The sequence below is a fragment of the Nipponia nippon genome, unplaced genomic scaffold, assembly GCF_047370975.1.
Source record: "Nipponia nippon isolate SJK-2023a ecotype South Korea unplaced genomic scaffold, ASM4737097v1 scaffold_5, whole genome shotgun sequence".
NCBI lineage: Eukaryota > Metazoa > Chordata > Aves > Pelecaniformes > Threskiornithidae > Nipponia > Nipponia nippon.
The window spans coordinates 38,417,670-38,441,602 of record NW_028262369.1 but is presented as its reverse complement, the minus strand read 5'-3'; the positions used below and the strand labels follow the sequence as shown (position 1 = coordinate 38,441,602).

General features: G+C 42.4%; 1 protein-coding gene and 1 long non-coding RNA gene across 4 annotated transcripts in view; one reads left to right on the top strand and one right to left on the bottom strand.

Moving 5' to 3' along the window:
* ZNF326 (zinc finger protein 326) overlaps positions 1-11,390 on the bottom strand; it is a 29,158-nt gene extending 17,768 nt beyond the window's left edge. The window contains exons 1-4 of one of the 2 annotated variants that reach the window (XM_087731449.1): positions 11,233-11,390; positions 10,675-10,749; positions 4,289-4,415; positions 1,803-2,208 (exon numbers count right to left, since the gene is read on the bottom strand). In XM_087731449.1, the coding sequence (XP_087587575.1) occupies positions 1,803-2,208; positions 4,289-4,415; positions 10,675-10,749; positions 11,233-11,248 (624 nt within the window). In that variant the 5' untranslated portion in view covers positions 11,249-11,390. The remainder of the gene's footprint in view (positions 1-1,802; positions 2,209-4,288; positions 4,416-10,674; positions 10,750-11,232) is intronic. The other variant, XM_087731451.1, reaches the window with a different exon arrangement.
* Positions 11,391-12,273: 883 nt separating this feature from the next.
* Positions 12,274-22,405, top strand: LOC148052136 (uncharacterized). Of its 2 annotated transcripts, none has more exons than XR_015698726.1 (3): positions 12,274-12,803; positions 17,717-17,915; positions 22,006-22,405. It is a non-coding gene; the product is annotated as an uncharacterized LOC148052136 (long non-coding RNA). The 2 variants fall into 2 exon arrangements; XR_015698727.1 differs by having other exon boundaries at positions 12,275-12,803; positions 22,009-22,405.
* The last annotated feature ends 1,528 nt before the right edge of the window (positions 22,406-23,933 follow it).

The following is a 23,933-nucleotide window of genomic DNA, read 5'->3' as shown; positions in this document are numbered from 1 at the left end:
TAACTTCAACATACTTCGTGAAAAGTATTACTTTTTTTTTAAAAGTAAGTTTTAAATGACAGACAGAATGTACCAAAACAGGCACTTTTCTTAATCAGAAGTCCATGCACAAGATCTCCATGTTAATTTATTTAGTCAAAATAGTTATAGAACTACCTAGCATGTACATTTACACTGTACATATATAAATTTGACATGAAGTATGCACTTGGATAATTTCAAGTACTTTTTTTTTTAAACAGTCTATCTATTAAAGGTGCAATGCATTTTACATATGGTAAGTAGTTTAGCCTTTACATTCTCCTTTATTACATAAAAGACTAAAAAGATAAATTTCAAAAGCAAAACAAAAAAGAAATAAGGCTACTTGATTGTAACTCTGCACAAAACTTTCAGATCTAAATGAGTTCTGAAAGGATGGCATCCCAGCTTAAGAACCTAACATTTTCAGCTTCACAAGCAGAGAAACAAAGATTACAATCTATTTCTCATACCATGCTATATGCTAGCTAGCAGCCATGTGCAAATCTGAGCTAAAATTTGAATATGGCAACTATAGTACTCAAGAATGCTGCAAAGTAGACTTTCTGGAACAAAGCCACCACACAATTAGGCATTTAAAAGACCCAGTAAAAAATAATCTTCCTCTACACTTCAAGCTACAAGCAAGCTATATGGTTTAATATTAAAGAATTGCTTCCCAAAGAAATATGGCATGCTTAAGAATTTTAAAACGTAAGTTACACCTAGAGGCATAGGCAGAAAAGTGTCCACTGAACTCTTTGTGCTTAAAGAAAACATAATCGGAACTGGGATTATAAAACCAAGATAAAGGGACACCATCAACTTAAAGTTAGTTCTTCTGTCAGGATTTTTTTAAATTCTCTTCCGTTCTATTTTTTTTTCCCCCTAGCTCATTTAACATCAAGCATTACTTCTCCAAACTGTGATCCACTATTTTGTGTACAGTTAATCTTGCTGTTTCTTGGACATACAGTTTTTACATCCTACACTAGAAAGGAATCCACTGAAAAGGAGTTAAAACATGTAAGTCTTCAAAACAAAATGAATACAAGTAACAGGACTAGGCACACTACCTGGAAATTAATCTCAACTCTGTGAAAGGACCTGATTGCAAGTTGATGATGCCCCTTTAACCATGCTTTAATTTTGAAAAAGAACCACTGTAACTGCTAACCACCCACCTTTGCCATTTCCTCCCCATCACCCTTCCAATAAACAAGTCAGAGTATGAATTAAGTTTAAAAGAAGACTTGATGTTTGATAAAGCATGTGTTCAACATATTAAACAATTAGCTAAACTTTTACCTTTACAGGAAACAAAAACTACTCTAGCATTCACAACCTGAGTTTTATTTTTTGCTTATACATTGCACCTTTAAGCTACTCAAAACTTCAAAAGACTTTGAATTAAAACTTTTACAATATTCAAGAATTTCCCCACCAGCAGCAAAGATGCTGGTGTTTACAAGGAAAAATGCAAGTCCTTTTAACCCCTTTTAGACCAAACCTACTACTTTTATCTTCACCTTTCAAACAAAAGGAGAGATTTAACAAACCTTATCAACTAGTCTTCTATGACTCATTACTTTCAACAGAAAGAGGGACTGGGTTCTACTTGAAGACAGCTTCAAGGGGGTAAACAACATTGTCAACCATGATAGTTTGCTTGGACAAAAACCCCACACTGTACTGAACAGTGCATTCATTTTAAAGCAGTGGTCTTGAAAGGGTTTAAAAGAGTGTCTAGTGAAAAGAATCTGAAAAGATTCTGTACTTACTCCTCGGCCTCGGCCTCTGCCTGTTGATGGTCCTCCAAAAGCATCATAGTTTCTGCTTCCAAATCCACTTTCAGGATAAGCAGGCGTTCCTCTCCCCCGAGAGCCTACAGGTGCAGGCTTCATATGGGGTGAAGAAAAACTGCTGTAGGAAGAGTAACTCTCTCTTCCTCTGTCCTCCATAAACCCAGGCCTCAATTTTGAACGGGAGTAAGGTGCTTCCCAGCTAGACCCGCCCTGGTTTCTACCTCCGAAAGAGTCAAGGCTATTCCGGTAGGAGTTGTCAAATCGACCACCATAACTACCTCCGAAGCGGCTTTGTTCGGGTTCATTATAACCATAGCCAGATCTGTACAGATCTCGCCCACCCAGAGAAGACCCGGAGTCGTAAGACTCATAAGGTCCAAACCTGGAAAAGTTGCACAGTGAGGAGAAAAAAAAGTAAGCTTACTAATGTTATACATTTCAAAAGACAAGTTATCAGTTGACATTTATCAACTAAAATCAATTTATTACTATACTGGTCCGTACAGTTGTGTTATTGTTTAATCTTGATTAGGGCTGGGCAAATCACACTATGACCAGATAGAAAGCTATCTGAGCCATTTTTGCTACAAACAATTCTAAAGCTCAGTATGCCTGAACTTTGTTTACTTAAAATTTTCAACAACATTTATTTACTAAAACATTATTAGAGCCCAGCCCTAGTCTCACGAAAATAATCACCTGCAGACATTCATAGGCTAGTCAAACTCTCCTTTCTTCAAAATCATGCCCTCATATCCTAACAGTTAAACAGCAGTTAAAAGGTGGCTTAGTTCTGAACTGAGGGAAGAAAAAAAAAAAAATCTTTTTTTTTTTTTTTAGTGGTACAGTTGTGAGTCTCAAAACACCCCATAGTTCTAATTTTAAAGGAACAATACACGTGCTCTTCCACTCATATTTTTACTTTTTGGAAATTTTCTTCCCTGTAAAATTCAGTCTCCCAAACAAAGAGTTCATGATCTTCAGTGTATCCATCTTTCACTTGCAGACCATTAAGTCTAGCAACTCAGGATTTTGAAAGTCTACCCAATGCATGCACAGTGGACACAAAAAGAGTCCTTGGAATTTCAGAGTAGAGTAACAAGGAGCTGAAATCTTTAGTTATTTACCAAGAGTTTGCTTTACCTGGGAGGGAGGGTCAGGATAGAAATCATCAATATTTGTAACCACTTGGAAGGGAAACACTTTAGTGTCCCTGCAGGGTTATAATAGGGTGATTCAGCAGGAGTTGGGAAAGACAACCCCTTGACTGATAAAATATAAACTAGAACAGACTCAAATTACTAACTGTATCTATAGTAAACTGAATGCCTTCGTTTTAAAATATGTTAATCTCAGAAGACCCAAAGCTACACAGAAAATAACACTATCTACAGAAGGAGCCCATGCACAATATTAACGTTACATGGCAAGAGACATTTTGGTGTTCAAGTATTCATTCAACCTCAATCATATGCAGATTACTATATGGTAGGTACAGCTCATTCCTGAATCTCTGCTCAGACTTTTAAGTCAATCTTAATGTTCAGCATTAAACAAATTATACTTAACTAAAATGTTTAACAGAACCGTGCAGCAAAACACAACACTTCGCCAACCTCCCTACTTAGTACTGTCCTTGCCCAGTGGCACCACAGTGACTACAGACAAGAATCATACAGTAGTCTGGCTACAGCCAGACAAGAATTCAAGGGCGCACACAAGAAAACCATCAGATTATCTAAGTTTTCTTCACATTTTATTTCCTCCAAGATAGAATCACTACTCTGAAAAGCATGCTCCTTTGAATATGATATTAAGACCTAAATCAAATCAGCTGCTCCCTACTGTTTTTATCTGAAAGAGCAACAGTAATAGTATCCTAGCATTAAATACACAACTTTAAGACCACTGCATCAGAATTTTTATTTTTAGACCAATCCATCTTACAAAGCAGCCCAGAACATGCACACAGTTTTGAGTGTAATCAGTACCTGCCAATGAAATAATCTGGACATGACTTTCAGATTCAATACCAAGATCATTTGAGCACTGCACATTCAAACCAAAGAACACATACCCTAAATGTTCCTTGAAAACGGAATGTTGATAGATTCAGTCTAAGGCACTAAACCAGTTAGGTCTAGTCTGCTATGTCAGAAATGGTACATTAGGCCAATCAGCTACAAATTGCTAGCCATTACTGAAAAATAAACTTTTTCCATTTTCATTCAAAGACGCATTGTTTCACGGTCAAACTTTTCCACAAAAATGCTGATTATTACAAGAATCCAGCTCTTACAGTTTAGTATTTGCTAGTATTTATCAAACATGAAGACTCAGAACAGAAGTGTTCATACAAAATCGTAACAACATGCCTCAGGAACACTTAAGTTAGAAGACAGAATGAATTAAACTTAAATTGGATTTGATGAATTCTTGGGACAACTGAAGGATTATTTTACCTGTTACCACCACCACCACCTCCTCCGCCTCCACCTCCATGACTCTCCATCCCATAGGATTGGTTAAGGTAAGAGTCCATGGATCGTGGGCCACCATAGCCTCCATGCCCATAATCACGGTCCATGTCTAAAAAAAGAGCAGAAAAATGTTTATAAAGAAAGCAAGCAAGAAGTCTTATTAAGTAATCTAGTTTAAATTCTTAAGTAAAAAGTTTACTCTTTGCCACAGTGCTTATACACAAAATACAAAACTGCCAGTTGCAAACCAATTTCGACACTGTGCTTAGGGAAGCCATGTGTCTTTGTCATTATCTGAGCACCTCTTAACTGAAATCCAGTTCATATTTTTTCCCAGTAGTGGATAACTCGGGATTATTGTTCCATCAGCTGGAATTCAGACGCAAGTTAAATTAAGAGAATTAAACAAAGAAGCCTGATGTAGAATATGTCAGAAGTTAATTGAGAATTAAGACCACTTCCCTCCCTTTAATAATACACACAGCCCACAGGCATCTGCTTTCTCTATCCAACGCCACAAGAAACCTTCACTCACATTGACCCAAGGTCTTTGTCAAGGTTACAAGCTGTCATGCTGCAGTGCAGACTGTATATAGGCTACAGCCAAAGAAAAGAATTTTCTCCCATCTGGCACAAACAAAAATCCACCGAAATCAGCACTGAGTTGCAGTTCAATAACTGCACTAAGATGTTGGTATTTCATAGCTGAACTGATGTCACTTCATGACATCTTTATCTTGTAACGAAGTCTGGCAAAAGAACCAACTTCTTTCTCAACATGGGAAGTCCTATGTTCTGGGTAGATAACCACTCATAAACTCAAAGCACCAAAACTGTCATAGATCTGCATAACAAGTATGATCCACTGCCTTCCTGTAGCGTACACAATTTATACTTCACTGGCATTCTAGTGACCAAAACTGCCTCCTGGTATGAACCACCACTAACGTTTGGATAATACAAAGAAAGCCTGGCAAGTCAAGCCTCACAGAAAAGGTAACTCAGAGAAGAAAAATACAGGGAACACGGGAAGGACAAAAATACAACCACACAAAGACTTGTCCACTCTAGCAAGAGAGAGTATTTTATACATTTCAAAATCTCCAAGTTTAAATGATTGACTTTTCAAGAAGATAACAGGACAATAAGCACACTTGAAGCCCGAAGAAATTTTCCTGTTTAAAGAAACATAGTAATTCTCTGTGCACATCATTTCATGAAAATAACTGTAGCGATGAAAATAAGTATACATACTATTTCCTGTTTGTACCTGCTTCTTGTAAGCACCAGGCAGCCATTGTAATCGACTTTCTTACATCTGTCAACAACAAGAATTCTGCAAATGGTATTGAGCTGACTGTATCACTTTTACACAGCTGTTCTTAGCATGCTTGAATAGACACTCCAACAAATTGAGATCTGATGATTTTTTTCTTCTAATAATCATAGGTACTTTCTAAAAAATTAAAGATGATACTTCTGAAACAAAAAAAACTTTGAACATGGAAGTCACACTGCACCTTTCCATTTTCCGAACATACAATAAAGATTCTGTAGCAAAGCACAAAAAAAGCTTTTCAAAATACTAATCATGTAGCACCACACACCATCAACTTAAACTGCAAAAAGTTACTCTTTAAAGAAATGGCTGAGCCTTCTGATAGAAGCATTTAATATTCCTCTCTAGTGTGACTGAATGATCTACCACCTAATCCAGTGGAATACCCTCAAGATTGCATACATAAAGATGCAGGCCAGTAAAAAGAGTAAGGTAGTCAATAAAATAAATTCAGTTTCACAGAAATTAAGGTTACATGATCCCATGGTCAATCTCAGATCCAAGGTATTTTTTTTTAAATACACTATATCTAATCAAAAGACACTGACATTCTGAAAACTGAAATATCGGACCTGAAAGCATCCAATAATTTATCTTAGTTTCACCTGCTCCCTATTATCTACAGACCTTGCGATGGCACAAAAGTAATTAGGTTAAGAGTTGAAGAGGTGAATCAAATCATTCAACAAGGAAGAACACAACACAGCATCAAGATCTTTGCCACTGCAATCCAGTTCTATTACAGTGTAGTAAGTAGTGACCAGTGTTGTCCATATGCCACAAGTTTGTTAGTGGGAAAAACACAAAAACATTCACACGCAAAAGAGCTCTTCAAAAAAATGGTTTGAAGCATAGTTTTTAAATAAATTTTTAGTTTAAAATTTTTAGCATTAAAGCAAATACTAAAATATGTTTTACAATCACAGGATAACTTCTGACATCCACTTTTGCTCAACACTCTCTTTACTCATCCACGATTCATGTTACCTAACATCAACAGTCTTGCCGTAGAGCTATGCCAGTCCCTAAATCCTCAAATCACTGCCTTTCAGACATCACCACCTCCTCCCTAACAGTGAACAACTTACTCATCCTTTCCAGAGTCACTGCACTGCATTTACCTGCATTACAAAACACTCACGTTTGAAAAGGTTTAACAGGGGATACAAAAGGTACAAAGAAGCGAAGAGGGATGATCACTTGCATGGTTTTCTGCCGCAAGAAATTGGAGGTAGCAAATGAAAGTTAAAAATAACAAGCTAAAAAATTAATTGGATCCTTTTTCATAAAACAGATACTTAAGTCCTGGAACAGCTCTGTGACAAGAAGTTACTAAAAATTTACATGGATTTAAGAAAAAAATTGGATAAATCCCCTGACAAGAAATTCAAAGGATGTCAAACACAAGGACTAAGTCTCTGGTTCAGAAAGTCCCCAAGCTGCAAACCAGTGAAGGCATATAAATATACCAAAGGAGTACTTGTATTATTCCTTCCACATCTCCAAACAGACAGTGACATACAGGATATTGGTGAGGTGGGACAGATGCATCTTTGACCTGACCCAATGAAGGTGATCTTATGATCTCCTTCCAACTATTTCATTAACTCTTCCAGATTGCTGAGCAGTTAACCTATCATTCCAGCCACTGGCCTCCTGGTTCAGTCATTTTGTCAGCTGCAAACTTTACCAAAGATTTATAGATTTTACACCTCATGCCCAGAGCTCAACAAAGATAGTGCATTCAAACTAAGAAGTGCAGTATTTCTTCAGGCATTAAGCTTTGCTTTACTTTGAAAGTCTGTTCTCCAGACAGGCTTTATCCTAAAAAGGGGAAAACGTACAAGAAGACAGTAAATATTCACTTAGGTGAACCAAAATAAAAGGATTTCAATTTTTGAATGTAGCAGATGAATAATAATCACTTGCACAGCTTTAATTATTATAATCTCAAGGTAAATTGCTTATTAGTTGACAAACCTCACAACCACAGACATCAAAATCCATTTGCACTGGCCACTTTCACACGTTTGATTCTTCTTCTACTAACTAAAGCTAGACAGATGGACATGGAGCATTAAAAAAAAAGCTGTACCTGCACAGAACAATTTGCCTGTAGCCTGCTCCCTGTTCACTCTTATGTTAGCTCTGGCTGTCACCACCGGTAGAGATATGCAGAAGTTGCCCATCTGTGCAAACTATTCAGACCAAATGTGAAATTGTTTCACATGCTAAGAGAACATGTGCTGAAGCACTAGAGAAAAACCACCAGGAATTGTATTGCAATGTCTCAAATTGAAAATGCAAAAGTGTAGTACTTAAGTTTAAATAGTAACTGTTTATCAAAGAAACCTTTGAAGAAATATTGTATCTGTGTATCTATGAATACTACAAAGTGAAAAGGGGGGGGGGGGGGGGGAAGTGGTTCATATTTGCTCCTAAAGTTTAAAAATGAAAGAGTAAATCTCTGAACTGGTGAAGGCACTGACAAAGTACCTGAAACAAGAGTTTGTTGAAGGAATAAATCAGGTTTTGGTATCTGCAGCCTCTTGCATAAATACAGTGTAGATGAATGAGCTGTTGAACTAAAGTACAGAAATAGAATTGCACGGAACAATCTCACTTTTCATTTCTAGATCATACTTAAAGTCTACTGGGGTAGGGGAGAGGGAAGAAGAGTTATGTCAAAAGCAAAAAAATATATTACCTCTAAAATAAAAAAGAATGGGACACTAAAAGACAAGTTCAATTTACAAATTAAAATGTTCATGTATATGTGTTCCTTCAGCTTAAAAAAAGCCACAACTTATGGAGAGATCATTTAAAATAGCTGCAAAATAAATCTCAACAGCCAGCAAAGAAAAATCAAATTTTCCTTAGGAAAAGAACTAGGAAGTTAAACATGTAGCAGATAAGACTCAGAATCCCTTGGTACAAAGGACTCGATTTAAAAGAAAAAGCTTAAGATCAGAGAACACTGAGATCATATTCACAGCACAAAGAAACAAAATCATTTTCAATAGTGTTCTCCACGTGGAGCACATAAAAAGGCTAGGAAGATGAGAAAGGAGAAAGATCTTGCAGTAATAAATAATAAATGAAAAAAATAAACTTCAGTAAAATAAACATAACGTTTAAACAATAAAAAAACCCAGAGGTACTGGCTTGAAACAAGCTAAATTTCATAATGCACCATGACTACAACAACCTTAAGGATCCATTGTGCAATAGTAAGCAACATTTTTTCCAGGCACATTACATTTTTAATAACACCATACCCGCTTTAAGATCACAACCTTGTCATTAGATACAGAAGTTTTAACACATCATGGAGTCCCAGGCAAAACAAGGAACCAATCCAACAATGTAGATGAATTTTAGGAATAGCAGCAAAAGCTATTTCCCCTTCCAGATTAAAAGGACAACAGTTACAGTAATCATAATACTAACATGAATAGTTAATAATATTTCTGTTAATAATATTAACAGAATTTATTCTACAGGCCATGTCATCTCTGTCTCAAACCAGTCATCAGCAAGAGACAATGGTGGAATTAGGGAGGTCATCAGCCATCCAATAAAAAGTGCTTCACACTGGCTAAAAGTTTTCAACAGGAAGAACCTTGCCAAGAACTCAAATGAAAACTGGGCAAAGATGAAAACTCTCAACATCCATCCTCTATTGCCATCTACTGGACCCCTACAAAATAGCCTTTAGCCCACTGTGCAGAATTGGGATAAGACAAAGCTTTATGCATGCCTTACTAATGTACATACAATGCATAAACATTAATGTTAAATGTTTCAAGCTGCATACATCATAATTAAGCTTGTTTAATAATTACGAATAATAGAAAACTTAATTATCACGATGAAAACTATTATTACAGAGGTACATGAAAGGAACAATCTAATTGTACAACATACATTTTATTGGTTATTTCCCATAGGATGAGCCTGGATTCATTTTAATACTGCCGTCATGAGATCTCAGAAAAGCAGGTTCTGGTTAATGGCTAGAGTGAATATTCCAATAAGATACTTCAACCGCCACTTAAAAATAACCTTTTCTACTAAAAATCTAAAGGACATTTAATTAGGAATCAATACAGAAGATTAAAAAACAGGGCCATAGCTTTAATTTATTTCTTTTACTATAAATAAAGATAAATGCAAAATAATATCATTGGTAAAAAAGGTAAGACTCAAGGAATGCATCAAAAAAATGATCATACTGCAATCAAAGATGCATCTGTAATCCAATGTGTTATTTCCATATAATGGCCAGCAAGAGTATCAAGAGATCCAACAGCAAACACTTACTTGATGACATCTGTAAATGAAGCTTGGGTACAGTTTATGGTAAAGTTTTTATATTAACATCCTTTTAGTACTTGCTTGCATGCTGGCAAGAGATGTCAAATCATTTCTTGAGTCTTACTAAACTCATAACCTTAATCATCTTACAAAAATATGCGCATTCCTTTTTGTTGTATCTATGTGGTATTTTTGATAGTGTAAAAACAAGAGCTAGCTTTTGCTGTATCACATTTATTTTATATGCTTTCTATATTCCTTCCCAAACTCTTAGTTAAAGCAAACTTTAAAAAAAAAAATAAAAACAAAAATAAAAATCAAGCAGTCCCAGGTTCTGTTTTTTCCATGTCTGTATAAAAGGGGAAAACATCCTCTTTCTTTTCAACAGTAGTAAGAACCAAATACAGTAGTCCATAAGAAAACAAAATACTGATTTATGCAAAAAGCATCATCATAAGAAAAGTCTGTATTCCCCCCCCATCCCCACTCCTTGATCTCACAATTTTGATTTGGAACGTGCAGGAGCTCATGTTGACATGCCCAAGATGAAAATCAAGTCTCACTCCCAGCCAGTTATAACTCCTCCAGAAAACAACATGTGCAGTCAAACTATGTTACGTACTTTTAATAACCCGTTTGCTTTTCGTTTTTGTCAACACTGACTGCTCAGCCCCAACGCTTTTTACAGGTTAGACGTATTTATAGCTCATACCTGAGACTGACCCACTGGGCATGTTCACACCACAATGCATGGGGGTATCTGGGAATCTCCAATCTCTGTCTTCAGCTGGAGAGGATGGGTCAGTGAGAATGACTTAGTGCTTAGCAAGAGCTGGAGGGGAGAGACAGGGAGCCGCAACAAGAGGCGGCTCTCTCTCCTGTCGGATCTCCAGTCTCCTGACACGACCCCCTCACGGAGCTCGCCCCGAGCTCCCCCCGTCTCTGCCCGCGCCGCCCCCGCCCGCCGCCTCCCCCTCGCCCCCCGCTCGCCCCTCGCCCCGCGGAGGGCCGCCGCCCCCGCCCGCGCCGCCCGCCCGCCCGCGCCGCCCCCCGGGAGGGCCCTCCGCCCGCGCAGCCCTCCCGCCGCCGGCCGCCGCCGCAGCAGCTCCCCCGACCCGGGAGGAGCGGCGAGGAGGAGGAGGTGGATGAGGGGGAACTCCGTCCTGCGCGGAACAAAGCAGCCGCTGCCATTTTGAGACGCGGCCGGGCACCGCGGCGGCAGCGCTGGCGGCGGCCGGGCCCTACCCTTGCTCTGGGGGTGCGCCCTCACCTTCCCCGTAGTCCATGGCGGCGGCGGCGGCGGGCCCTGCTCCCCCGGACGGCTGACGGCCGCAGCCAGGCGGCGGCGGCTCCGGCTTCTCTCAATGGCGCCTTCCACCACAACGAGGCGAGGCGGGGCCCGTGCGCGGCAGCGCGGCCACGGAGCGCGGCGATTGGCCCGGGCGCCGCGTCACGTGACCAGGCCGGCCTGCGAGGAGAAGGGGCCCGGGACCGGCGGCGGCGCCGCGTGAACCGTTGGCGCAGCTTGCCCGCCTCGGCTGTGTCACGAGGGAGGCTGCGCGGCGGCCATGTTGGACCCTGGCAGCCGCCATTTTGCGTTCGGGTGGCGTGTCCTCTCATGTTTGAAGCCGCTCCAGGATTAGTGGTGGGGAAACATCCGCACGTCCACCCTCACACACACCCACCCCCTTGGGCCCCGGTGAAGTGGCCACTGCAGAAAACACTCCCCTCGGTGCACGAGTACCAAAATCTGCCCTTATGCTGAGCTAGAAGTCAGGCGGTGCCTGGCGGGCGTGAGCCCTGGGTGGCTTCCCCGCAACTCCACAGCCCTGGGCGTGAGGAACCATGTACCGCAGCCCCGCCACCTCCCAATGGGGGCTGCTGCTGGGTTGTGCAAACCGAATGGTTTTGCAAAACAAAATGCTTATTTAAGCAGTGTCACCCCTGTAATGCTCCCCTTTGACGAACCTAATGTGTATTGACACCGGTTCATCTGTCAATCCCGAGAAAAAGTATTCTAGCATCTGTAACAGCCTGCATTGAAACACTGAAACAGGCTAACAGTAAACGCAGACTTCCATTTTAAGTTAGTTGTGAGATAAGACTGCTGCTTTACACAGCCAAAGATGTCAGGAAGAAACAGACTTCACCCTAGACACATCATCGTGCAAAAAACTCCAAAGCCCTGCATGAAGATCATGTGCAGAGAAGCATTTCATTCCTTATAGTTTCTTAACATTTTATACAACCCTGAAAGAAAAAAAGAAAGAAAAGGAGAAAAAAAAAAAAAAAAGCATGTGAGGGAGAGAGTGACGAGCAGATCTGGTACAGAAACCTGGGAATACGTCTCTGAGGACAGGCTGTGGGTGAACTTTCGGGTTGTAAGGGTGGGCAAAGCCACTATCTCCTGGGGTTTGATCTTGTCAGGGAAATAGGGCTTCTTTTGGTCTTGGGTGGCTGACAGGACGGCATCAAAAACTTCCAATTTCTCCCCGTCTGAACAGTAATAAAAGCCCCATTGCAGGAAAGGAAGATTTGACTCACCCAGGTGCAGAGTCCAAGTTTTTTGTTAAACTAAAACCTAAGCCTGGCAGAGTAGTCAGACAGTTTCCCTCCCCGAGCTCTGGATGGCAGCAGATGCGAATGTACTTGAACCGCAGACTACAGCTACAGCAAGGGAAAAGCACCGCAGCTGGCAGTTTTCCCTGACCAGCTCTCCTCCGGTAGCTCTCAGCGCCCTCCTCTCCCCAGCATCGCAGGAGAAATACAGGCAGAGAAAATGGTTATTCCCCGCCAAAGGGAATCTTTCCTTCGGCTTCACCGCTGACTTCGCAGCCAAAGGTACGTTATGCTTGGGCAGAGCGGTGATTTCAAAGTCCAAATAGCCCTTATACAGACTTGTTTGTGCACCCATCCCTTTACACATGCACCCTCGTGCAGACCAGACAAGTTTCTTGCATTGAACGTGAGATTTATACAATAGGCATTTTCCTATACCTTCAGGGCTGTATGCCTCATGTTTGCAACACAGCAGCCTCTTTTCTGCAGCCTTTTTTGCACTGCTGGGTGCAGCGCTGCTCAACCTGATCTGTAGTTTTGTGCTTGCGAACAGCAGCAAGGAGCAGCATGACGCTGCCCTGCAGATGGGAGCAGACCAGTGTGTGGGCTCTACGGTCAGAGGGGCTCCCGCTGGAAGGCGCCCGCCGCCGTGCCACTGGGCATCTGCTTCAGCAAGCCTGCCGAGGGCCTGCCCGCCACTTCACCGTAACCTGGCACAGACGTCTCTTTTCAAGAAAAAAACATATTTGAAGATTTTTCCTGGGCAAGAAAATGCATGGGCACAGCTCTATGCATTTTGCTGTAGGCAAAATAAAAAATGTGAGGAATTAAAAAATAGCATATACGTGCACAGAAGCCAGAGGCTATCCTAGGTAGCAATTCAATACAAATGTGGTGGGAATAAACTGATTTTCCCAGGTGGCCTGAAACATGCAGCAGTCAAAATTATGAAGTATCATCTCTGCTTGACAACTCAATGCATGCTGCAGGATGAGTTGCTGAGGAATGCGCTAAGTGGATTCTCACCCCTTTCCAATGCATCTGGCTGGGCCAAATGAGATGGCTAATGAAAATGCTAGTGAATAAGCAGCTCTGAAGGGAGGAAATAATGCAGAATAGATAGATTTGTGATTACTGTAACAATATCTGGCTAATGGTTATTCAAAATAAACACAAAGATCCAGAAAACCTGATTCATCTGAATCAGCTGCCCCTTAGACTATCAAAGGTGAATGTTTTAGCCGTTGCCCAGGTGCAAAACATCTGAATCAGCTCCTCCTAAGACTATCAAAGATGAATGATTTAGCTGTTGCCCTGGTGCAAAACGTACTGAGAGATTCAACAAATGAAACTCTCTGGTAGGCTATGCAACCTAAGGGGACTATTGCATAAAGGAGAACAGGATTTATAATGAGGTGCCTGAGAGGGAAACACTGAGATTGAAGAGGAGACTGTTAAGATGATACAGGATTATTATGAGATGTGTAGGGAAACGGCCAAAGACAAGGAAGGGAGGAACAAAGGTACATCAGGGAAGAACAAAAAAGATTGAGGTGGATTGGAGAAGGGGAATAAAAAGGATCGTTTGTATGTAAGCACACTGGTCAGTATGTTTGTGTGGCTGAGCCCTGTGACTGCCACTGTCTGTCCTATCTTCTTTTCAAATTCTGTTTTTAACTATTTTCCATGTGATTGTGTTCTCTGTTCTGTGCCTGTGCATGTGATCTGCTCATGAACTTCAAGCCAGACTAGTTGGTGAGTCGAATGAGCAGTCTGGGAGACAGGTACTGGGAGACCCTTGAAGGGGGTTCTCCCTGAGCACACGTCCTTAGAACCCGTATCGGGCTATGCACGCTACCTGCATGTGTGGGTCTCTGTAAAGACCCAGACTGAGAATGGGCAGAAGCAGGACCAAGGCACCTAACACTCACTGTTTGTAGGATAAAGGACTTGATGCCAAAAAGGCATCTTTTTTGTGAATCTCTCCACTATTCTCCTAAAGCGCACTTGTTTGGTGACTAATCCGTCAGCATGTTTACTCATTAGAGCATGCTAGGCTACCAAGAGTCACAGGGTTAAGCCTCTATATTTTGTCACATTAAAAATCTGACTTCAAAAGGTTAGAAGCAGCCTCTGAAGAAACCAAGAATCACTGAAATCAGCAGAGAGATTCATACAGATTTCAGGAAGCTCTGAATTGGGCCCATGCGCATCATGTCAAGGTTACTTATAATTTGTATGCAACTCCCCAGTGTTATTACGAGAATTGCTGCTATCCTGTGTGTTGTTGCACGATCTGAGGAAGTTATTGACAACAGAGGTGGTTGTTATGGGGACAGCAGTCTGTGAAAGAAAAGAGGGTACGTGACAAAGAGAATATCAGATTATGAAAAATTTGTTCTCATACCAACAAGCACTTCAGGCACCAGACAGAAGAGGAGGTGCTTTCACATGCAGCCCTGCAAACACATGGGCGTATTTGGGCATTTAAAGTTATTGTTCCAGAACCAGAAGCTCAGGGAGAAGAAACTGGATCTGGGGGCAGACCAAGGCTACAGCAGGTATAACATACAATTTTTTGGATTCAATACAAACAGGTCAGCAAAAACGTATTATTTTAGACTTAATTATGATCAATGGGCCACTGTTGGTTTCAGGCTTTTTGAAACAAAGGCTCCTTCTTTCCTCCCTGCAGGACTCCAAAAAGGAAAAAAATCTAAGCTAAGCAAAGCAAAACAAAATGGAGACGTAAGAAGAGAAGGGGAACAGACCAGTATTGTACTTCATTTGTTCTCGATGATCCAAAACATGAATGTTTCAGTTCAGTGTAGAATCTCCCTGTGCAATCCCGTTCTGCTCTTGCATTCATGTTCCGCTGCTTCCTTGGGCTTGTTTTCTCGTGTTTTTCGTAAATTCTTCAGAGTAGTACAGGGATAAGGGAACAATCAGTGATTTCTCCAAGCACACACAGCAGCACGGTTATTGTGAAATACAGCTCTTCTGTAGCTCGGTACTGTAACTACCCACACCCTCTCCTCCTCTTTCCAAGTGCTGTGTTTTCTTTTACCCTTTCATTTAAAGCATTGTCTAAAACCTGAAGAAATTCTGTAAAATGACTATCAATTGCTGCTAACAGCGGTTAGCAACCAAGTATTAGCAATTGTGGAGGCCTAACACTAACAAATCCTCTGTTTTTCATTGCAGTGGAGTTGTTCTGAATCTCATCGACAATGGGGGGGGGGGGGTTCTTCTGGCCTTTGATCAAAGATCTCTGTCTCTTAGCTCTATTTAGAGCAGGTGTGATTGACATAATGTTTAAATCTTCATGAGCACATCTCTCCAACAGCGTGTCTCTCCAGTGCTGTTAAAACAGCATTCACAGCAGCAGAAAATATATATTTTTTTTAGTTTTTAACATGCATCTCTACTACACTTGACATTTGCAGGAGATGGCTTTCTTTGCATTTTAGGACAATGGGGAGTGGAGCAGGAACATGAAAATTGCATTGATTCTTTCTAGAACATGAAATCTAATTCCCTTTGTTTCTTCTTAGATATTAACATAGAAGCAGATCCTTCCATCTGAGCCTCGCAGAAGAACCATGGTAACCATCCAGAGCCACGCTGATTTCAGTGGGCTCTTATGTCTGTCATCACAGCATAAATCAGAGCCATAATATGGTATTTCCAAAGCTGAAATGTTATGGCCTCTGTATGTATATATTGTACAAGACAAGCATAAAAAATGCCCTAAAATTCAGCAGGAGGGAGTGGAAGCATCCTAATGCAGAAACATACTATCATGTTATCCTTTCCTACAGGGAAAATAAACACTTAGAATATAGATTAAAAGTCAACCAAACTTAACAAACTTCTTCATATAGCTCCTTTACAGGAAAGACTAGAAGCTTTCAAATGTGCCGTAGCACAGACCTGCTGGAGCTTGCATGCTGCTACAGCCGCGCTGGAGCCCCATCAGCACCCCACAAGCAGCAGCGGGCACTCGCTGGAAAGAGTAATTGCTATAACTTTTGGGTCACAGTGGAACACAGAAGTGAGGGATAGCAGAAACCATTTCAGGCTTTGGTTTGGTTTTTGGCATGATTTCCGAATGCTGGTTGGTTGGGAATAGAGAGAGGATATCAGCTTCATTATCACACAGCCCTAGAGGTGAAAGGCTCTTTGCAGAGCAGCTCATTAGTAATTGGCAAATTATCAGTGAAGTGCCTTACTTTTCTTGCATGCAAATACTTATGAGCAATTATGCTTATTGCTTTTTAGATTTACAACTTTTACTTTACACTCCTTGGAGGCCAGCTCTCTTTATTACCTAATCTTGCAGGAAAGTGCTGCTGGAGGTGTGTAGGACTCTGGCTGGTCTGTTTGCCCTATAGCCTCCACACTGGGCGAGTCCGAGCTGCATAGGTGCCCTAAACAAAGGCAGAACTAGACTTGTCATTGCTGATTGCCCTTTCACTCTCAGTCAGCCCACCAATGTCCTGGAGCACTTCTTTCAGTTGCCTATTACATGCCCGTTTGCTCCCATGTTAGAGATGTCTGTGCCATACCCCCTGCCTAACCTTCCCTGTCCTTCAAAAAAAAAAAGCCAAACAAGACATATAACTAACACAAACATACATATTCATTACTAATATTTTTCAACCCTTCTGTGTAGGTACTCATGTATCAGAAAGGGCACAAACCCAGTTCCCTCACAAGAAACTTTGCCTTTAAGTCTATTTTATGCACATGCCCTCTCTCACACACACAGAGTAGCTGAAATAGCAATGTGCCGTTCACAGCAAGGGTTTATTCACAGTGTTTTCCTTGAAAGTTTGGCCAGTGCACATACATTTGAAACACTTTTTAGATAGAAGCAGCATGTACGAGAAACTGTGAGGTTCCAAGATAAAAAACGTGAAGATAAAAACACTTGCAGCACACAGCAGCAGTCAAGACGACTTATCTCGAGTATAAAGACATGCCCCTTTAAAATAAAAGTCACCATCAACTAGGGTACTGTTACTGTGTCTGAAGACAAGAATGCCAAACAAGAGAGATGTGAAAAAGCATGTCATCTTCTAGGGAAAAAAATAAATAACTGGGTGATTTTTTTCATACAGCTCAAGTGGCTGAGGACTTCTAAGGCCAAACATCTTGGTCTCTAGTCCTCTTTGTGACTCTTGTTTGTATAGACAAATCCATGGGCTTGCTACAGAAAGAAAAAGAGAAGCCTGAAGAGGAGAGCCCCAGATGGGAAGGGACCTACTCCAGGCAATCCCCCATGAAGGGGGCTCTTCAGAAACAGAAGACTCATCCCTGCCGTAGGAGCAGAAGAAAACACACAGCTGGCTGCTGTGTCCACTCTGACGTCTGGCCTTTTCTCTCTGTACGGTTAGTGGGACGCGGTAGCATATTTCTTACTGCTTTTGTAAGGAAACAGGTAGAAGAGGGCACGTCTCCTTCTCTTCCATGCTGCAGGAAGCTTAGAAGAGTTTAGGATGTGGGTTTCCTACAGGAACTGTTCACAGAGGTAGGAGGCTGCCCATGCTCCTGTGCCTCCATCCTCGAAACTGTCGTGAACTCACACAGAGTTTTAAAATAACTAAAAAAAGAGGAGGGGGGGGAAAAGGTTGAGGGTATATTTTTTGCACTCGAAGGCCACTTTCTGAGCCTTTGCTCTTGGGCTTTATTCGTGAACTTTTCAGTGTGACTCTGAGCAACAATTTTTCTCATTTTTAATTTATTGTTTTTATTGTTATTTAAAGCTCAGGTTTCCATGTTCTCTTAAGTCAGACTGCAGAGGTGTACAGCAAACACTAACTGTTACAAGATTTGTGATAGAATCACCAGAATGTCAACATATGGTTTGACATAACGTTTGAGATATTTTTTCCTGTGTTTCCAAAGTAGTTCATTCCAGGAACAATTTCCACGTGGCCCAATACATCCTGCCACGAGAGTGCTCAGCATTTGTTTCCTTAAATTGTGTTATGTTGGTGAGTATTACTGAAAGAGCTGGTTTGCAGAAGGTATTTTCCCATAGTGCAGGAAGGGAAAATTGCCACCTGCTTTTTCTGGATTTATGATATAGTGTGTACACCGTGGCACACAGTCAAACTTTCATGTAACAGTTTATTTCCAGGTTACTGACATTTTAGAGGGGAATTGCTGCATAGTTTTGTGAAAACAAGGAACATATGTAGAATCCTTTAAAATGTAGAAGAGAAGAAAATAGCTGCAGCCTCTTTCTCACACTGCATGCATGCTACTTGCCATGCACTTCAAGGATGACAGAAATTTCAGCACTTTACCATTCAAGGCTCATAAAACCTGCATATGCTGCACGTGTTTCTGGATCAGGTTTGTGCATGTAGGTAGCTTAGTACAATCTGAAAATTTAATGCTGAAGATAATGCTGCTCTGTGCTTTCCACTTGTGCTTTGAATTAATCTGCACTGAGGAGCCTCACATCCAAACATTCTGGTTTCTGTGAAACATCTGATGATTACACACTCTGTTAGCTCAATAATTGTGCTGGTAAACCCACTTCAGAGCCTTGGTCTGGAGACAGGGGATAGGTTTATTCACTGCAAATGCTGGGTGCTGTGCCACCCACCACCACCATCCCACACGTGTCAGCAGCCAGGGCAGCAGCTCCCAGGGTGTCAGGGAGACGAGCGGCTTGGCACTGACGGAGGTCTCGCATCCCCCCCGCTCTGCCCTGGAAAGCTTCACTCCAAGGTCTGAAAAATGACTTCTGCCCTGGTAACTCTGCCTGCTCTGCTCCGCAGCACGGCTCTGCCTCGCCAGGAGACAGCTGCTTCTGCTGAGCCCAAAGCAGCTCATCCAGAAAATGATAGAAAGCATCTGCTCAGTATCAGCTTTTGCTTCCTCCTCCTCCTCCTCTTCCATTGCACTTGTTACTCTGGGTCTCAAGTCCTGGCACGAATGTAGAGATGCTCTCCGCAGCCTGAGCACATTCATCAGTGTGAGGATCGCAGTGTCTGTCAACATTTCCGCCATGATACTTGAGAGCACTTTGAAACCAGTGCTGGCTGCCTCTCAAGAATCCCAGTGAAATGTGGAGTTCACTCAACTCCGTGCTCCAGGGTCATATACCTCCTCAGCACGCAGTTCCAGCCAGCCTCATTGTCTGTGGTCCCAATCCAGGAGCACGTCAAGTGCAGATAACCTCATCTAACTGTGATTATAGATCTTAATACAGATGCACAACACGGGTTTTCTGCACGGGTGCACAACCCCCGCTTTTTGAGGACTTTCTAAAAATCCCATCCTTTCATCCAGTTTATGTACAGCCACACAAATAGCTCAATCAGCTCTCCTGAAAGGACTTTCCGAGGAAGGGCAGAAGTGAGCATCAGGGGGTGACGGGGGCTTCAAAGGCAGTTTTTGTCACCTATTTTTGCTACCAAGGGACATGTAATCTCAACTCCCGTCAGGTTAATGGATTCACCCCCTTCACTGCTGAGACAAAGCCCAGAAATATCTTAGGTAGCTATGGGAGGGAGCCATGAAGAATTTTTCCCTTCTAAGTGGCGTATGTTAAGCATTCTGGGACAGAAAGGTCAAATCAGGATTCAAACAAAGAAGAAATGCATACATTCCCCCTTCTTGTTGACATTTACCACCCAGCCCAGTCACCTCCAGCCATGGGCACCGGTGAACTGGCATTGCTGTGGGCTCTGACCCAGTTCTTCCCTGTGGCTGAGATACGTCTCTCTCCCTTTTTCCTCTCCTTTCCCAGTTATGACTCTAGCAACTGCAGGCGAGCTAGCAGAGAGCTACAGTGTGAGGGACGTGCTTATGTATTTTTCCATGAGAGGCAAAAATCAAATGCAAACATATACATCTAGTGTAATGGTAGGCCCCGATACCCAGAGTGCCAGGATTAGCGCTCCATGAAGCAATCGGTCTGCCTTGCCTCCTGCAGCATTCCTGCACGCAAAATACTGGGGTTTGGAAACGGATACACCGTGGGTAAAGCCTGAAACTGGCCCCAGGCGCTCTGATTGCCCTGCTCACACCCACGTACAAAGGCCAGCTCCAGCTCCGTGTGGTTCAGGGACCACGTGTGAGACGGCTGCCCCAGGAACTGACGCGAGCTAGACCAGCTCTAGCTTTCTCCTCGTATTATGTATAAGGAATTTTTCCTGCGTTGTGCTTGTTCAGTGGAATTTGGATGCAGAGCCAAAGGTTGCTCCACAACCGCCTCAGAAAAGCGTGATTCATCAGATGGCATTTGCAAGGGGCCATCCCAGTGCCTTTCCCCTGGAAAACCCCCGGCTACGCCAGTGAAACTCTCTGGTGGCAGTGCTTGTACAGGTGGGGGTCCCACTCAGGTGGGCGTTCCTAGCAGACACTTATATTGTCTTTTCGGTGTATAACTGCAAACAATTTTAATTCACTCATCTAGAACAGGCTTTCAGTACTACAGAAAAAAAAATGGTTTCCATGTTATTTCTGGAAGCTTATATAATTTTTTTCCATTTTCTCCTTTCTTCTGGACAATGCCTCCCCTTTGCATAATTTCATTGAGATGTATAAACTCTCCAATATATGTACCAGGGGAAGGAGAGCGAAAGCAGCAATGACAGAAAAAAAAAAAAAAACCCAAGCCAAAATATCACTTTCCTTCCAAGTTACACAAAGAAATTGCAAAATTCCTTGGCACCCAAAGCCTGGGGCGTCAGAGCCGCCTACTAGCAAGTGAAGGTGGGGTTCCTGTGTGCACAGTCAGGGCCCTGCTAGCAACGTTAGGAAAGGTATTTTTACAGACACTTGAAGCAGAGAGTCTTAACCCCCCTTGCTGACAGCTGTGCCACTGCTAGTCAGACCAGCCAAATTAAAGGCAGCACTGGAGCATCACCCTGCACTGTGACTGTACCCTCCCTTGGCATATATGTTTACCTCAAGTGAAAAGGTCAGAGATCCCCACGTGTTCGTTTAAAACACAGAAACCAGCCTGATGTTAAATGTGGGACAGGATCGCCTAGGACATCAGCTGTAGGATGTGGGGTTTTGAATCAGAGCTTCACGTCTTCTCAGATTATGTTCACCTGGATCTGAGGAAGGATAGGGAAAAAGCAAATTAAAGTTGTTTATGAAGCCCTATAGCCCTGTCAGGCCTGATTCCTTCAGCAAATTAAAGACATTTGTGAACTGACCACAACAACCAAGGTGACGTCCCACCTGCCCAGGGTCCCTCTAGCCTAGCGAGGGCTGTGCCAGAGCAACTGTCTCTTCACGGACCTTCACCTTTTCCCTTCTCAAAGAAGACACACAAGCTGTCCATTTAAATCCACTTCCCAGATGCTCTAAGTCACAAGAAAAGCAAAGCTATATATCAGCAGCCATGGATATGGCTTTGTCAACTCTAGCTCTCGGATTAAATCGATACTCTCACCATCTAAATGATGCATAGGAAATGAAAATGAATTGATGGTCTTGGATCTTTTCCCAGCAGGCTAGTGTCCGCTTCTCAATGCCACCAGAATGAATATCGCCGGCTGGCTCTCCTCTTGAGGCTTCAGCAAAACACAGAGAGCAGATACGAGGAGCAACCTGCCTTCTCAGCCTTACGCCTGTTCCCTGCCTAGTTCTGGATCCGCGCACCACGGCAGGGCTGACCGGCCAGGCGCTCCCTGCTATTTCCCTGGCTGAACCAGATTGGCAAAGACAGGGACAACATAAAGCTTGGAAATTTTTCAGCCATGAGCACGTTTCTTTGCCTGTTACTCATGTCCTTGTAATCATTTATCCCCAAATGGCATCTGAAGATCCACATTCTATATTGTATTTGTATTTGCTCTTGGCATGCCTCGGACAGTGAAAAATCAATAAAGGCAGTTTCTCTTGCAGGAGTTTGAAGCCGTGGTGTTTGCCCGATGAACATCCCATACACACAGTCCTGCATTGCTAAAGCGAACTGCACCAAACTAAAAATATCGCAGGTACTTCTGATCTTAGAGCTTGTAAAAGGATATTCTTACTGAAGCTGAAGGGCTGGATTGTGCAACCCTTACAGCACTGAGCTCTTACCTGCACAACCGGCCCATTGAGAAGGTCTGGCACAGAAATGTTCCCCACAAGTCTGTGGTTTCAATAAACCAGCAAATTAGTTAATGAAGGATGACAGCATTTCCAATACAGCCGAGGTCTCAGCCCTGAATTTTAGAGGGTGCCTTTTTCTGATAAAGTTAGCATAAATGTACAGTAAAATCCTTTCAGGAAGAAAATGGTCCCCACATACATCAGGGTGCTGTGGTAGAACGATTCCTCCAAATGAGTGGAAGTTTTGCACCAGATTTTATTAGGGAGGAAGGATTTAGCCAGACTTTTTACTGTTTTGAATTGGCAGCAAAAAAGAAGAAAAAGCATTCACTGGAGTGATTCATTTCAGCAGCTCCAGGACAGCCTGTAGTTTCTTACAGGGAAATAATTGGAATTCAGCAACATATAAAAGACCACTCCAAATGCCATATGTCTTTTAATCCAACAATGATGTTGTAGGCCACTGTCAGCCTGACTGTGACAAAGACATTTCTGCCAGAAAAAAAAAAACTCAAAAACCAAACAAAACCCAAGCCACAGGGAAGAGAAAATAAAGACTGCAGAGATTGTTGTCAAACTTTTAGCAGGTTGAAATCAGAGCTGCTGTGCACAATGGCTCGAGTGTGTGGTTTTCAAAAGAGGCATCTGGAAAAAACACACTTTAAATCATTCTGGATGTGAAGCCAAAGGAATTGAGAATAAACATTTTGGGAACAGAAAAAAGTCCATTAAGAGGGGCCAGCACAGAAACAGGTCACCTCTACCCCAGGTAGTGATCAAATTCTGAGAAGCATCCCAGGTTTTTTGGAGGATGGTTTCACTGGAGCTCATTTAACCCTACCCTTTATATGACAGAGCTTCGGTTGCTGAGCAGTGAGGAGGCAGAACAGCCCTGCAAGAAGTCAGCACGTTGAACTGCAGGATTTCTTTGCTTTGTATGATGTGTTAGGACCAGTTCCAAACTCCTCGTAATCGTTGCATTGATCTCACAAGCTGCGCCTGACTTCAACTCTGCAACGTTAGAAACAGGAGATTTCCACCAGCCCGGCCTTTGACAGCCATTTAGCCACTGCCTTTGCCAGAGAACTCATAGGAGGAAACAAGAGCTGCGTCTCCAGATTTGGCAGCTGCTCCAGGAGAGAGTGAGAGCCACCCTGCTCTGCTCAGGCTGGAAACACCTTTGCATTTAAAAGTCAGCTCCACAATGCTCGGCTAGCTCTGCCCCCAGATGCAGCACACCCCCAGCAACCCCCAGAATGCGGGCAAGGTGGAGGAGCCCCATCTGGGTCCTTTTGTGCAAAATGCTCTGGAGAGACACCAAATCAGCAAAAGCCAAGC